The sequence below is a fragment of the Microtus oregoni genome, unplaced genomic scaffold (genome assembly GCF_018167655.1).
Source record: "Microtus oregoni isolate MIOR12 unplaced genomic scaffold, Mior012 000050F_006, whole genome shotgun sequence".
Lineage (NCBI taxonomy): Eukaryota > Metazoa > Chordata > Mammalia > Rodentia > Cricetidae > Microtus > Microtus oregoni.
This window is the reverse complement of record NW_024543230.1, coordinates 559,190-575,639: the sequence shown is the minus strand read 5'-3', so window position 1 is coordinate 575,639 and position 16,450 is coordinate 559,190. Positions and strand designations below refer to the sequence as shown.

At 42.8% G+C, this 16,450-nt stretch overlaps 1 protein-coding gene across 1 annotated transcript; it reads left to right on the top strand.

Moving 5' to 3' along the window:
- Nucleotides 1-30: 30 nt before the first annotated feature.
- LOC121436904 (solute carrier family 25 member 53-like) lies at nucleotides 31-11,469 on the top strand. Its single transcript, XM_041636806.1, has 2 exons — nucleotides 31-226; nucleotides 8,986-11,469. Exons 1-2 carry the CDS (start codon nucleotides 105-107, stop codon nucleotides 9,935-9,937), a joined length of 1,074 nt encoding a protein of 357 aa, XP_041492740.1. The 5' UTR covers nucleotides 31-104; the 3' UTR covers nucleotides 9,938-11,469.
- Nucleotides 11,470-16,450: the final 4,981 nt, after the last annotated feature.

The following is a 16,450-nucleotide window of genomic DNA, read 5'->3' as shown; positions in this document are numbered from 1 at the left end:
CTGCCTTCAGCCTCTGCCCACTGAGACAAAAGAGCGTGACGAGAGGAGTGGCGTGGCCAATCAGCGGTGCGCGGGGGCGGCCTCCCTGCAAAGCCTGGGCCAGGATGATAATGCCTGCCAGAGGGGGGGAACCTGCTTGGAGGGGGCTGCGGCAGACTGGTGCGGGAGCGGGCGCGGCGTCAAGTGCAGCTCGGACTCACGGACCTGGCCCATTTACATTTCACTCGTGAGTTTGCAGCTTCCCCTCTCTTCCCTTCTTCTTATCGCCTTCTACTTTGGCTCCTTGGCTGCCGCTTTGCAACCGGATGCCTTAAACACGAGGTGGGACCGAAAGCAAGTGAACAATGAGAGTTCTTCACCTTTGTATAGGGGGAAGGGGGGAGCATTTGCTGAGCGCTTTCTGTGTGCCAGTGCGCTTGCACGGACATCCCACTTATTCTTCTCTCCAGTCTTGTGATAAAACGTAGCAGCGTGCCCATTTAACAGAGAGGGGGATGTAAGCACCTAGGCAGTATGGGTAGGAAGCACAGAATTCACAGCTCACACTCCAGCCCTGGCGTCTAACCTCAAATAGTCCTTTTTAAATACCCCTCTCTAGTGTCAGATTAAGAGTTAGTGGAGAAACAAAAAACAAAATGAGGATGAGAGGAACAGTTTAGGGCTCTATAAAATTAACAAACTGCTGTTTGCAACGTACCGATGAGAAAATTGAGCCACCATGAACTTGGGCATCTTGTCCTGTATCATACAGCAAATAAGCTAATAGCATCGGATTTTGCACCCCGGTCTGTTGTTCTGTTGATGCCAGCGTTTTCCTCTGTGTTGATGCCAACACTTTGCTCTGCCTGGCTGCCCGGAGAAAGCATATTCACTTACATACACATCCACAAACTATCTCAGCAGCTTTGCTAAGGTGACGGCTGTGCTGAGGAGGGGAGTGAAGAGAGAGACGACAAAGAAGAGGAGGAAGGCGACCCTCGTGGTCTGCACTATAACAAGGGGGAAGCCGAGGCTCTTTACTGCTCACATTTTTACACGAAAATAAACCACCTGTTTATAAAAATATCAGCATTTCCCTATGGCCCCAAAGGAAACCAGACACAGAGATGGCGTGTCTAAAATTACAGGGTGAAGCCAGAGCTTTCAATCCAGAATTCATGCTACAAACTAAAGTAAACTGGTGCCCAGCTGCCTATCACATTGATATTTGAGGGCTTGTTCGAAATGCACCTTCCCAGGCTCCAGCTCTGGGGATCTGGCTTTACTGGGACTGGGGATGGAAACTGTCATTTGTATTTTACCTGTTGCTACAACTGATTCTGGGTTGTGGAGATCTGTGAACCACTGTTTGAAACACCACACCATGCTGAAGGCTGTCAGCAAATGGGCCTGCCACTTAGATGTTCGTCCACAGCCTATTTGTCACAAAATCCCAGAGCAGAAATCTACCTCAAGTCCTTCTTGAAATTGCATGCAAAAGATTAGAACACTTCTTTCTGATACCGTTGCTCTGTGAATTTTCAGATGGGCCCATGACCTCAAAACAGTTAAGAATCGCTACCCTATAATCTTCAAAACATCCTCCTCTTTCAACACCTGCCTGAAGGAAGAAGTGTTAGAAACAAAACACCATTTGACCTAGCCCACACCACAGCTCTCGGCAGCTGATATAGCTCTTTCATTTCCTGGCTCAAGGATAGGTTGCTAGGCTGCCCTCTGCAAGCTCTTCAGGGGACTTCTTCTTTGCTGGCTTTGGCATCACTAGCCCCAGAGAAGGAGCAACTCCATGGAAACGGCATGCAAGGCTTTCCAGATCGAATGGGCCATGAAGCCAGAGGCTAGAAAACCTGCTCCATTTCCCCTGCCTTCGGTTCTTAGACAGCAGGTATCACTTCCCTGTGTAGATAGATGGTGGGTGGCTAGGAGGCCCCTAGGCCTGATGCTTGAAAGCACAGGAACGATTTGAAATCCTGCAACTGCTGTTGGCTTCTTCGACCTGCTAAGGTATTCAACCTATTCTGGTCTGCCTTCTTATTTACAACTGCAGTTACTGGACTTGTATAAGCAATCCAAATTTGGAGGAAGCACCCTCTGTGTAGCACAACCTCCACTCTTGTCCTCTTGGGGATGGAACAGGGAGGTAGAGGTGGTGGAAGGTAAGAGTGGCTAGAGGCACGTAAGAGGCAGGTGGCTGACCTTGTAGAGTTAGGGGTGGGTCTGGGGGTACCTGGTGGGTTTTCACATACTCTTGCTTCTGTTCCCTAGTACCATCATGTTAGACCACAACCCCACAGCAGACACCTGGTCTGTGCTTCCACTGGCTTCATCACCAAAGCAGATATTATGTTCGACCTGCTGGATAGGATCAAGGAACTGAGGATAGACCTGACAGTTCCAATTTAAAAAAAATAAAAAGAGTTGATTGTGTTTAAAGGTTGAAGCAAGAACATTTTAGAGCGAAGTTACCAGCAAGGTCCATTGGGATTCAGAAGACCTCTTATCTCTGGCCACATGTGTGAGAGTGCACACCAAAGGATGGCTCTAATGAGGTCACATTTTCCAATTTTGACAAATGAACCTTAAAAGCTTGCAGGTTTAGGAGGTAACGCTTTCAGATGGAATGATAGTGGCTCCTTTTGGCAGCAGGCCTCCTTTGTGCCAGGAACTTTCCATCCATTATTTCTTTTAAACTTCTCGGCAGCCCTGCATCGCAGACTTTTTTTTTTTTTTTTTTTTTTTTTTCAGAGAAGAAAACTGCGAGTTTCAAGGAGGTGAAGTAGCTTCTGTAAGGCCACGTACTTCTTGGGTTAGAACCACTGGGATGCTAGCCCAGGGCTACCAAACTCTAGAGCCCATGAATACATTTCTTTTTCATTTTGAAGAGGAAAACATAAATACTTCTTGCAGGGCTGGTTATGCAGTTCGATGAAAAAGTATTTTGTTAGTATCTAAAAAAACTGATTTTGCCAGGGCACTGGTGGCGCACGCCTTTAATCTCAGCACCCAGGAGGCAGAGACAGGCGGATCTCTGTGAATTTGAGGCCAGCCTGGTCTACAGAATGAGTTCTAGGACTGGCTCCATAGCTACTGAGAAACCCTGTCTCGAAAGACCAAAAACCATAAACAAAACAGAACAAAAAACAACAAAAAGAAAGAAAAAACAAACAAACAAAAAACCTGATTTTGATTTTGATCCCTAATACTTAAAAAAAAAAAAAAGAGGATAAAGGCAGCCACTCCAGTACAAGATCCCAATGCAACCATTGGAACAAGGTAGCAATTTTGTCATAATTTGACCTTAGTTGCTACCACATCCCCCCAAAATAATAAAGAAATATAAAGCAATAATGATAGTAAGGTTCAGAGTGTTGAAGAGAATTAGTCATAAAGCTAAGGAATGGCGGAGCAGGATTGGGGTGTTGTCTGATTCCAGTGTTTTGTTCTCTATGACATCCATCAGTGGAGAAAACAATCATGGCCATCATTACGACTCCGTTTGGTTAGTTTCTGCTATGTCTGTTTTTTCTTTGTTTATTTGCTTTGTTTTTTTCCACTACTCTTATTCTTAAAAAATATCCCTGGGGTCCCCCGCCCCACAGCAAACTCCGGCGGGTCCCAGCAGTGCCGGGCGCTGGCTCTAGGGTCCTGCACCCAAGCAAGCAGCTACAGCTTCTCACCAGCGGGAGGGCAGGCACGCGGCGGGTCAGACATATAAACACAGAAAATAGCCATAAATGTTTATTAAAAAGGGGGAGGGAGGGAGGGAGGGAGGGAGAGAGAGAGAGAGAGAGAGAGAGAGAGAGAGAGAGAGAGAGAGAGAGAGAGAGAAGAAGGGAGAAAGAGGAGGAGAGAGGCAGAGCCCCGTATGTACACCGGGGGAGGAAACAGAAAGAGGGAGCAATGGCCGGCAAGGTCAGAGGTTAAAAGGAGTGGGCGTGGCCAGGGCAGGGACCAAAAGAATAACAACTACTACCACCACCATGGACTGTTCTGTCTCTATAGAGTATATATTCCAGAAGATCAGTCAGAACCAGATGAGGTGGCATGCAGGAATATATCCAGCGTTCTTATGGGAGCCAGGGAAAGTCTTTCTTCTATGAATGCAAAGCCTAAACTAGACACCATGTTCTAGGAGAACCTGCCCCTCAACATTAATTCCTCTCCTTTAAGTCTCTTCCTCAGCCTAAAATGCCTGTTTCTACTCCTCCACCTAACAGGAGGTGACTTACTTAAGGACGGTGCCACATTTTCCCGGAGAAAATCTTTATTAGCACATAGTAATTGCACATTTCAGTGCTCTGGAAAGTCTTGAAACACGCTGTGGAGAGAGTGACTCCTGGCTTGTGCAGATCTCTAGCATTTGAGTGCTGTTCACTGTAATGTCGCATTCAACATGATCAATACAGCAGGCATCTATCATATGGAGCCATCCTTCTTAGAGCCCCATACCTGCCCACTCCCTAACAGTTGCTCTTCTACTTACAGGTCTACAGTTTTTAAGTTTCCACGTATAAAAAGAGCTTTGACTTCCTGTTCCTGACGAATTTCACTTAACAGTAGCATCCAGTTCCTCCCAATCTGCTGTAAATGAGAGGTTTAATAATTTGTGGCCAAATAATGCTCCACTGTTCTAATCTACATGCCTCATTTTCACGATCTACTCATTTGTTAGCAAGCACTTTGACCGAGTCTGTAATAATCATTGTGCATAGCGTGGCAACAAATGGACAATTTGGGTGTCTCTTTTGTAGGCCTATCTTACGTTTTCCAGGTGTATATCAGGAGTGGGACAGCTGAACCATTGGGATTTATCTATTTTGACTCTTTTGATGAGCCTTCATACTGATATCCATAGTTTCTATGCTAACTCATATTCGCATAAACAGTGTATAATGGCTGTCTTTTCTCCATAATCTTGTCAACACTGAGTTTTCCCTGTCCTGGGCAAAATAAATAGTTCTTGTCTTACTTCTTTGACTATGATTATTTTTATTTTTTTTTCCAGTGTGGTTTAGTCCACCGATGACTGTCTACCCCACGGAACTCCCATGCCTTTGAAGACAGCCACCAAATCCTATTTATCTTTAGCTCCATGGTGATTTAACAGTGATTTTGAAAGATGATCAATATGTGTTTTTAGCTGAACAAAGAACTGGCTGAGAATTCCCCCAAATGAACAGACGTATGTAGGACTGGTGAGACCCATTTTCACTAGACTAGCCTGGAAAGACTGTGTTCCCATATGCTCATTTGATTAGGTTTGTAGACATAGGAGCCAGATCATAGGGCTTAGATGATAACTGCTCAAGGCAGGCTCCAAACCCATTCTCCATCCCATACTTTGAAATTAGTGTTAGGGTGCCAGGTTCTCCTGGAGGATTATATCAAACCTTTGAATTGATAGAGCATCTTTCCTGGCTCCCATAGGAGCAGTGAATATGTTCCAGCATGCCATTTCATCTGACTCTAGCTGCTCTTCAGAAACATGTGCTCTGTGAAGACAGATAACGAGGCTCAGAATAATCTTTTCTGATATTTTAAACATTGAAGCCACAAAGTCATAGATTTTCAGCAACTTTATCTTATTTTATATTCCTAATCTTTACGACAGCCTTCTGTGTTAGGCCTTATTATCACCACTTTGTAGCAGAAAAATGGGAGGCAGTGCAATTCCTCCCTCTCTTCTGATCACACAGCTAAGAAAGTGGTGGGGACAGAATCGAGTTCTACAGCTATTTGTTCCCCAAAGTTTTCTTCAAAGAAAAATCCACAAGAAAAACTTGAATTTTCTTCCCTGTACAAAATACAGATAAATAGATTTATAAAATGATGTATGAGATACTTAAGGTAAGGTGCTTCTAAATTACTGTTCACTTTTAATCCCGCAAAAGAGTTTGCGGAAATGGTAAAAGGAGTAAGTGGTACAAAAGTGCGACCTCATTATCAGCCAGAGGTTAAAAAATATCACCAATACCCATGCCCTTGTGATATAAAACAGCTTTGGGGATGACTACAGAACAATGTTCCCTGCCTGATAATTGTATAACAAAAGTAAGAGAGACTCCAAGAGGTCATTAAATTTCTGAAGTCATATAAAATGTTAATAACAGAACCAAGGCTTACAATATGATTGTGCCAAACCATTTCCCTTCTACTAAGCCGGACTACCTTATGCAGTTGATGAACAGATTTTTATAAAAAGGTGGGCAGGAACTGGAATGTTATTGAACTGAGCCTTAGAAAATATGAAAACCCTTTATCTCATCACTTATCCTTGTTAAGGCCAGGGTAGGATTTGGAAGGAAGAGCTGTGGAATGTTCAAGACTCCAGTAGCTTTGGAGGTCTGAGAGACCAAGTCAGGAAGAGATAGGGGAGGACCCCCTTTAGCTCCTGAGATATGGAAGTGAATGTGAGAAGCCCAGAATTATTCCAGAAGGATGTAAGAAATGGTTCCCTTGAACCTTTGCCCCTGATGAGTACTTAGCCTCAGGATCCCAGGAACACAAGCACTTCTACTCTCCTTCTGGTCTTAAGGTTAAGGAGGCTGAGGCTTTAGGATAACATTGAGTGCTAGGAGCAGGGGAGGTGGTAATGGGCAGAGCATAGAAACTGACCACCCACATTGCCAAGAAATGAGTGTGACTTCAGAAAAGGGGATGCTGCAAAATTATATGGGAGGATACGGGGAGGGATGGAACAGAACAGGACCAGAGGCCAGGCCCAAGCAGAGTCACGTAGGGTGAGTCTAGGCCACGCAGTGTACTGCATAGCAGATTTAGCTTTTACTCAGATAAAAAGGGTTTATATGCCACACAGTGCTTCCCAGAGTTGAGGTGGTGAGGATGGCTCCCACTCAGCAGTCTCAGAGGCAGTGAACATGCTTCAGAAGCGCTGTAAGGCAAGTTGTGAGTGCAGCATCCCAGAGAAGCCTGCACAGGCTGCATGCAGCTCCTGACCTCTACTCCTCACCCAGGGCCTCAGCCTGAGCTCCCATTGTCCCTATCGAGTGGGCCATAGAGTCTGTTACTGTAACCAGAGTCTCAACCACAGAACACAGTGTCCCAGGTTTTGTGTGAAACTTGCTGTCTACAGTTGTTGCCAGACTTCCTGTTTCTGCCTGCCTTCCACCCTGGTCAGGATGTGCTCGCTCCATCCTTGTTTGTGCCTGGCCAGCTGTATGCTTCCTCTCCCTGACATGCCTGCCGCCACTGCCACTTTTCAGAAGCGTAGGAACCTATCCTCCCTCCCTCCCACCCCGTCCTTCCCTCCTTTCCTTCTTTCCTTCCACACTCTTTCTTTCTCCATGACAGGGTTTCACTTGTTGCTGAGGCAGCTTTTGAAATTCAGATCCAAGTGATCCTCCTCCCTCCTCCTCCCATGTAGCTCAGACTACAGGAATGTGCTACTGCATCTAGTTCTTGTTTCGTTCTTGATTGTGAAGTTCCTTCTGTGTCTTGGTACCCAAATTGCTTCTAATACTACTTCTTCATGCTTTAAAATTTCTTAAGTCAGGTCTTATGTTTCCTTGGCTGACCTTGAACTTGATAAGTAGTTGAGGATGGTCTTGAACTCCTCATCCTCCTGACTTTACGTCCTAAGTGATGGGTTACACATATGCACCATTACATGTCTGTGTCATGATGGGGATCAAACACAGGCCTTCATGAAGAGTAGTAAAGCACCTGCCAACTGAGCTACATCCTCTTTGGGTGCTATTTTGATCATCAGCATATGTGCATCATGGCTGGCACCAGAAGCCAGGCACACTGACAAACGTCTTTCAGTAGCTAAAACAGACAGTAATATAAAAAATTCTTTTCTCCCAAATATCAGTGGAGCACAAAATGAGAAACTCTGCTGTATTATGTAGCTATACATATAAAAGAAAAAGCCTGAAAATTGCCAGGTACTGAACCTCATCGCATGGAACTTCCAGGAGCAGCTGCACATTGCTTCCTTCGATTAGCAAGGAGTAGGGTGTTGTCATGAGACAGCTGTTGTTCGGGCAGGAATCTACAGAGGTAGGTGGCAGGAGGTTCTCACCCCCAAATTTACAATTTTGTGTGCCTCTGTGTGGTATGTTAGTGCATGCATACACACATAAAAATGAACACTAACATGCCACACACAGACGCACAGAATTGTGGGGTGGAGCCTGTGAATATGGTTGTACACTTGCCTGGCATCCGTGCGCTTACCTGATTTCAACCTGTAGCATAGCAAAAAGGAGTTTTGGAAAGAGAGAAACAACTTACTTATCTAGTAGGTAATAAAATGCAAAGTTTGGGGTGAATCAGCAGCTCAGCAGAGGACCACGGTTCAGGTCCTTGCCCCACATCAGGTGACTCAAACTCCAGAAGATCCAGTGTCCTCCTCTGGCCTCTGGGTGCATGTGCACGTGCGCACACACACAAATGCACATTTTTTAATTTAATTTTTAAAAATTTTACATACTAGCCCCAGTTCCCCTTTCCTGCCCTTCTCCTGCTCACCCCATCACTCTTCAGAGGAGGGAAGGCCTCCCATGGGGAGTCAACAAGCCTGGCATATCAAGTCGAGACTGTACTCTAAGTCCCTCTACTCGTATCAAGGCTGAGCAAGGTATCCGTCCATAGGGAATAGGCTCCAAAGAGCCAGTTTACAAATGTACATTTTTAAAACACGAAGTTTTGTGCTAAGAATTGAATACAATAGGTTTTTAAGCCCTTTTCCCCATTTCTATGATTTTTACTCATAATATTTTTGAATGTTTGAATTTTATGGTGTCATCAAAGTACCATAGAGGTGACTATCAAGAGAAATACATTAAAATTTGATTTAAATTTGAAAAATTATTAACTACCTAAGGGCATGTCTGTTCTTAGAAACTGTCAAACATGTTTCCTGACATGTAACTTTGTCTTGGTTCTATGTCAGGCAAAACCAGGAAAACGCTTCCTGAGCCATGGAAATGGTTAGTCTAACTTCTTGTCTCCTTTTGCTAGTTTCTTCCATCTGCATCCAGTTGTCCTCAGCATGGAGGAGCAGAACAACTCTGCTGGGAAGGAGCTTCAGCACAGGACACGAGCAGAAGTTCCAGGAAAGAAAAGCTGGCACTCACAGGCCTACACCCTGGGGGCCATTTCCAACTTCCTGTCTACTTTTCTGACCTTTCCTATCTATAAGGTTGTGTTCCGGCAGCAGATCCATGCTATGGCCGTGTCAGAAGCCGTGAGACAGCTTTGGCATGAAGGCCCTCAGTACTTCTACCGGGGTATCTACCCGCCTCTTCTCTCCAAGACCCTGCAAGGGACTCTGTTGTTTGGCACTTATGATAGTCTGCTGGGCTTTCTCTCCCCTGTTGGGCCACACTCCCTTGGACAGCGCTGGACAGCAGGGCTCATGTCCGGTGTGGTAGAAGCTGTGGCACTCAGCCCTTTTGAAAGAGTACAAAACGTGCTTCAGGATGCTCGCAAGCAAGCTTGTTTCCCTAGCACCTTCAGCATCCTCAAGGAATTCAATTCTTATGGGCTTTGGGGGCGGCTGTCACTGGGCTATTATCGCGGTTTCTGGCCAGTTCTTGTCAGAAACAGCCTGGGCAGTGCTCTCTATTTCTCCTTCAAGGATCCTATCCAGGATGGCTTAGCAAGGCAAGGCCTGCCCCATTGGGTTCCTGCTTTGGTGTCCGGTAGTGTGAATGGGACGATTACCTGCCTGGTTCTGTATCCTCTGATTGTGCTGGTTGCCAATATGCAGTCTCATATTGGCTGGCAGAGAATGCCAAGCCTGTGGGCCTCTGCTCAAGATGTGTGGGACACTAGAGGTCGAAAAATACTCCTGATTTATAGAGGGGGGTCTCTAATCATTCTCAGGTCCAGTGTGACATGGGGCCTCACTACTGCTATCCATGACTTCTTGCAGAGAAAGGCTCACACCAAGAAAGAGATGAAAGACTGACGAAATGCCGTGTGGCCATGGCATCTTTGTTCAAAGTCTTCACACGTTGGTTGTGTATAGTATATTTCTTTGGCTTGGTTACCTAAAACAACCATCATTTAGTATTTGTAAACTGTCGCTGCATGGGAGACGCTCCTAACTTTTCACCTGTTAGTCACAGGCAAAACCTATCAGGATTCCGTAGTCAAAGAAAGAACGTCTCCCTAGCCTATACACAGCTTCAGTAGCCTCAGAACCTGGAGCCGTTAAATAAGCTGTAGCCCAGATTAAATAAAATTCCTTTAAGGAATCGTTTTAGTAAGAAGAAACTTTAAAAGAAGACCCTACTCGGGTACTGTGAGTCTGAGATCCTTCTACGTGTCCTCCTGACCAAACCAAGTAGAACTCCATTTTCAACGAACTGTACTAGACTTTAAGGAAAACTTTAGAGTTGCCTGTTATTTTCCTGACATTGCTCACTGCCTCTACCACAGCTGCTCTCACTTCAAGCTACGTGTCCCACTTTCAGGGCACCTGCTCTGTTTTCAAATCCTAGATTAGGCTCACTTCAACCCATCGGGTACCAGAAGAACTGATGATGATGTTGGAAATGGGACTGAGAAGAGATTTGGTGCCTGGATAAAAAGAATAAAGGCTTTGAAGCAAGAGATTTAATTAATTTAATTACATGCCAAATAGAGGAGAACTTTAGCTATAGGTGGTTTGTTGTTATCCATTAGGACTATTTTTTATACATATAGTAATGTGATTACATTGCTGACAAACCATTTATGTTTCCGTAAGGAACCTGGAACTAACATGACCATATTTCTTCACAATTAATTGCTAATTTTGTTGAAGCAGACAACTATAGAGTAACTACAGCGTAATGATCTTAGCCTGTCATTTGGAGCCATTGCCAGTTTGGTCCCCATATAACTCTCTGCGTATTATTACACCATGTGCATGGACTGCATAGGCCAGTCAAATGTAGTGCTTTTCTCTCTGCAAACATTCCACGATCTTACTCAAGACCATTCTCTGGCCCACACTGTCTCCCCACTTGCACTGCTCTCCACCACACTCAAAGGCCCCCAGTTTCCAAAAGTCCAGCTCCAATGCCACTACTGTCTGCATGGAGCCCTTCTCTATATTCCTCCACCTGAATGTGGCATTAGTTTTGTGATACCCCCTCCAACAGTTCATCAATATGCACTGATTCCATTATGTCACAGACCCCATGTGGCCCCATGTTCTTGCTGTTCTTCCATACCTCCTACTAGAGTGTAAACGTCTTGAAAGCAGGGATTCTTGTATGAATTTTTAAATCCTCCATTGTGCCTAGGTGCTCAATAAAGTTGGTGAATTATTGAATTGATTATCAAGCTGTGATACGGTCTATAGCCTCAGGGTGCTATCCCTATTACATGAAGATAATGTTACTGACTCATTGTCAACAAGACACATGCCTTTGCAATGTGTTTGTGTTCTTTTGATAGTGGATTTAGTTTTGTGCTAATGATGATGCCAATGATAACAATAACAATAAAATTACGTTCAACTAGAATATTTGGTGTGTTTGTGTTTTTTACAGCATGCTATAACATTTTATATTTATTATAACATTTATTATAACAACTTTAGCACCAAAATTTCACAAACAGAATCACATTGCACAGCTGTCCTCCTTTCATCTCTAGAATGTTTAGTATTTCCAAGGCGACATGTGTTGCAGTTCTTGTTTTATACATGATATCATGATAAATTCCTCCACCTGCACCCCCTCACTGAATCAAAGATGTCCTTTATAATGATACTTTTGTCTGGGGATGAAATTTATCAGGCTACAGGCGTTAAAGACAAGGCCATAAGAATGCTTTGCCAAGAAGGTCAACAGAAAATGGCCTTTCTGAAGTGCTGTAGAAGAACTTCCACACAGTAGATGTGAGTGGATTGGGACACTGTTGCTAGAATTTCTTACCTGCAGATTCTGCACCCTTGCGTTCAACAATTATGGCCAAAACTATTTTTTGGAGGGGTTATGTATATATTGGACATGTGCAACTTTTTGGCTTGTTATTATTCATTCAAACAACACAGTATAGCTATCATTTACAGAACACTTAACCTTGTATTAAGCATTATAAATTAACTATAAATGATTTAAGATATATGGAACAGAGCATGGTGACACATATCTGTAATCCTTACTAGGGATGTGAGGAGGGGTGTAGGAGAATAAGGGCACCCTAGGCTACATTGTTCAGAAGAGCCTGGGATTCCTAAGATTGTGCTAAGTCTTCCTCCCTCCCCACAAAGTAAAAAAATGAGCTTAAATAAAAAATAAAACAATAAAATGTATTGGGTTAAAAGTTTCATGCAAATAGAATTATAAAGTTTTTGAAAATACAGGACTTCAGCCATGGCTGATTTTGCTATTCCCAGACTGTCCTGAAACCGATTCTCCATGGATACTGATAACATCAATGTTGTCCACTTGAAGGACAGTCCATACTCAGACAAAGAAAGGAAAATTTGAATAGCCGCTAGTTATGAAAATTTGTTCACAAAGACCTGTGACTGCCTGAAGAGCAATAGTGACACTATTCTCCCATATTTTCATCCAAAAGATGCATTTACCTCCAAGCACACTGTGAATTCACTGGTCACTGTGTCAGTCTGTATCCCCCTTTTTCTCTCTAACAATTTATTAGAAATAAATTTGGGCTTTAGATAATTTTCGTGACTAATTATTAAAGAGCACCTATATACCCTTTACTCAGATCAACATATTAACACTATCTCATTTGCTATATTTTATGAGCATGCATTCCGTCTATACACAGAGAAATATTTTTTCTAGGCTGAGAACTGCATGTATTTACTTTTTTTTTTGTTTTTTGGAGACAGGGTTTCTCTGTGTAGCCCCGGCTGTCCTGAAACTAGCTCTATAGATCAGGTTGGCCTTGAACTCAGGAGATCAGTCCGCCTATGCTCCCCAAGTGCTGGGATTAAGGGACTGCACCACAATGCCCAGCCTATAATTCATTTTCGATGTTTCTGGATATTATATTCATGTATCAAATTTTTAAAAGACCATCTATTATCTCTATGCGTGTCTACAGAGATATAGCTCTATGGTAAAGCCCTTACCTAACATCCTCAAGGAATCTCCAGTACCACAAAATAAATAAATACATAAAAATGCAGTTATTGACAAATAATTTTTGACCTAGGATCTCTAGCCCAGGCCAGGATTGAACTCCTTCTATTGACAAGGATAACCTTAAACTTCTGATCTTCCTGCCTCCATCTCCCAAATTCTGGATTGCAGGTATGCAACAGCATGCACCATTTATGTGGTGCTGGAGACAAAACCCAAAGCCTTAAATGTGCTTAGCAAGCACTTTAACTGAGCTACAGCCCCAGTCCTGATTGCAAAATATTATAAGATGAAAACTCACACAATATGTAATTGTTTACATTTACTCCAATCGTTTGATACATACTTAAGTTTTAAATGTATACTGAAACTTGAAGTTATGGAAGTTTAAACAAAGATTTCCAACCAGAGCGTAACATAATTGATATACTTTAAAATTTGGTTCACATAAAACCTAGGCAGTAAAATGACATGGACCTATCAATTTTTTCCAAAAATCTTTTCAGTGAAATTTAAGACTGCAATTAGTGTGTTGTGAATTTAAATGCCAACACTAAATATTTCTTTTTGTGATAACAATCTAGTTGTTTTCTATGATATTTGGAAAATTACTTTTAGGACTTTGATCAACAGAATAAGGAGTTAAGAAACATGGGTGGGTTTAAAGACTTATCGAATCTAGAGTTTAACAGCAACATACAAATGGGCTAAAAATAGGCAAAAATATACAAAATATGATTTGGTCATAAAGAATTACAACATGTGTACATAAACACAGGTGTCTCTGGGATATCTTTCTAAGAATGGAATTACTGATTTGTGGAATGAGCTCACATTCAATGTAACTGAATGCTGCCTAACATTGTCTAACAGTAACTGAGTTTCTAACCTTACAATCCACGTTCAACAGTTTCTGTTGCGCCACCTGCAGGCCAGTACTTGGTATTACCTGACATTATTTTTCCAGCCCAGAGAAGGTAAAAATGACGTCACCTACTTTGACAATTCCGATTATTAATACTGTTGAGCATGTTTTCAAATGCCTGTTGGACATTAGGATTTATTCTTTTGTTGATCATTTATTCAAGGAATTTGGCAATTCGTCCTGTTGGATTTTGTCAGTTTTTCAAATTTATTAATGAGAGTTATTTGTTCTAACTTCAGTCCTTTGTCTTGTAAGTATGTTGTATAGAACCTTCTTCACTGGGTCACTTACTTTTCCGTTGCCTTTGTGTTTTCTTTTGATCACTATAATACGCCACATAGTTAGTCTGTTCTCTTTGCAGTGATGTGTGTGTGTGGTTCCCCCAAAGAAATTCTTCTTTGGATATATATTCTTAGTTTTCCCTTTGATAGTTATTGCTCCATGACACTTGGAATTATTTGTGTGTAAAATGTAAGGACACTGGCTGGAGATAGAGTGCTTTCCTAACATGTTCAAGGCCTAGCAAGGAAACACTATGAGGCTAGAAGCCCATCTTCATATTTTCTTGATAAATATGCAGGTATCCTAATATCATATGTTGAAAAGCCTTTCTCTCCAGACTCATTTACGATGAAATCCTATTAAACATAAAGCAGTTGTATATCCTTAGGGCAGCTTCCAGGCTTGCTGTTCTCTTCCATTGCTTTGCATGTCTAAGTTTGGGCCACCAGGCCATTGCCTTATTATTGCAGCTTTGAAAAGGTTTGGGGTCTAATAGGGAAAGTCTTCCCACATTATTCTTGTTCCCCCCCGAGTTTAACTAGTCTCACCATCTACAAAAACAAGCACAGAGGTTTCCTTTTCTCCAAAAGATGCTGAGACTTTAATTTTACCTTAAGTAGCTATATTTAAGGGCTCTGATACAGTTCAGTGGAAGACATCCATCATGTAGCACTCGAGAAGACCCCCATTCAATGTTCAACATCATGACAAAGAACCAGAAAACTATTATTTTAATGTAAATATGTTTGAGGATCTAATTTTAATGTTTCTCATAGTTTCCTATTATATGTGTGTGCATGACACACCTAGTAAAATATAGCTGAATGTGTGCATGTGTTATGCATACGTACATGTGTGGAGGCCAGAGGACAGCAAATGCCATCCACCTTGCTTTTGTTTCTAAGACAAAGGCTCGTGTTGCTCCAGCACTTACCAAGTAGCCTAGGCTGGCTGGCTGGCTGGCCAGGGAGCCTGAGGGATCGCCTGCCTTGGTGCCAAGATGAAAGGTGTGTGCCACTGCAACTGGCTTTTCTATATGTAGCCTTTGGGAATTAAACTCAGGTCCTCGTGCTTGTCCAGCAAGGAGCATCACCTCACAATAAACAATGCTTTTATCAGTTGTTTATGTTTTTCCTCTCCTCTGCCCCCTCTGTGATGTGTGCATGACGGGTGGTTAAGGCTGAATGTCTTCCTTATTGATCCCCACCCTACTTTTTGAGACAGAATTTCTCACACCTGGAACTGTCCGATTTGAAGAGAGTGGCTTTCCTAACAAACCTTCAGGATTGTACTGTATCTGCTAGCAGCCCCGGTATTACCGATGTGAATTGCCCCATATGACCTTGTAAGTATTTTTTTTCGTTTTTTATTTTATTTAAATAGCATTTTTATTTATTTTACATTTCTACCGCAACTTCCCCTTCCCCCCCTTCCACATGGTGCTCGGGACCTGAACTCAGCTCTTCAGTGTAGGAGAGACTCAGCCAGTCACCTTACTTGTAGGGCAGGGTCCCCCGAGGATATTTTTTACTTATAAAGATTGTGGGCGCGCTCCTGGCCGCCCCTTCTGCTTTCCTGTTCTCCAAGGGAACCTCTGGTTCTGTAAGTCTATTTCCCAATTAAAGCTGTATAGATTTATTACAATTTCTCTCTGCATTCATTTACGCCGTTACACTTCAGGCTTGCACAGCAAGAACTTTCCCCAGGGAGAGCAGTGAGAGATCTCCTCAGCCATAGCTGCTTGTGTTTTTTTTTAAACTGTTTATTAACAACAAATGACATTCTCATGAAAGAATTATGTTTCTTACAAATAAAGAGTTACTTTTCTTACAAATAAAGCATTTCTCTTTCACTTTAAGAAAAGAATATGCGTCACAGAATCAAAAGTAACCAAAGCAATACATGTGACATCATAATAAGTCAATCAGCATAGAAACTTTGACCTTTTCCCTGCCCTTTAGATCCAGTGACGACAGCTCTCATCAGCCTACGCGAGTGAGCTAGGATGTACAGAGCCACACCAAAGAGGAGCTTACTTCTTTAAAGCATGAGATTACTGACACACCTGCCAGTCTGGGACCCCACCCAGTTTTGTAACTGAATGCAAATCAGACATCTAAGGTCTCCCTGTATAGCCCAAGCTGGTCTGGAGCTCATCATCCAC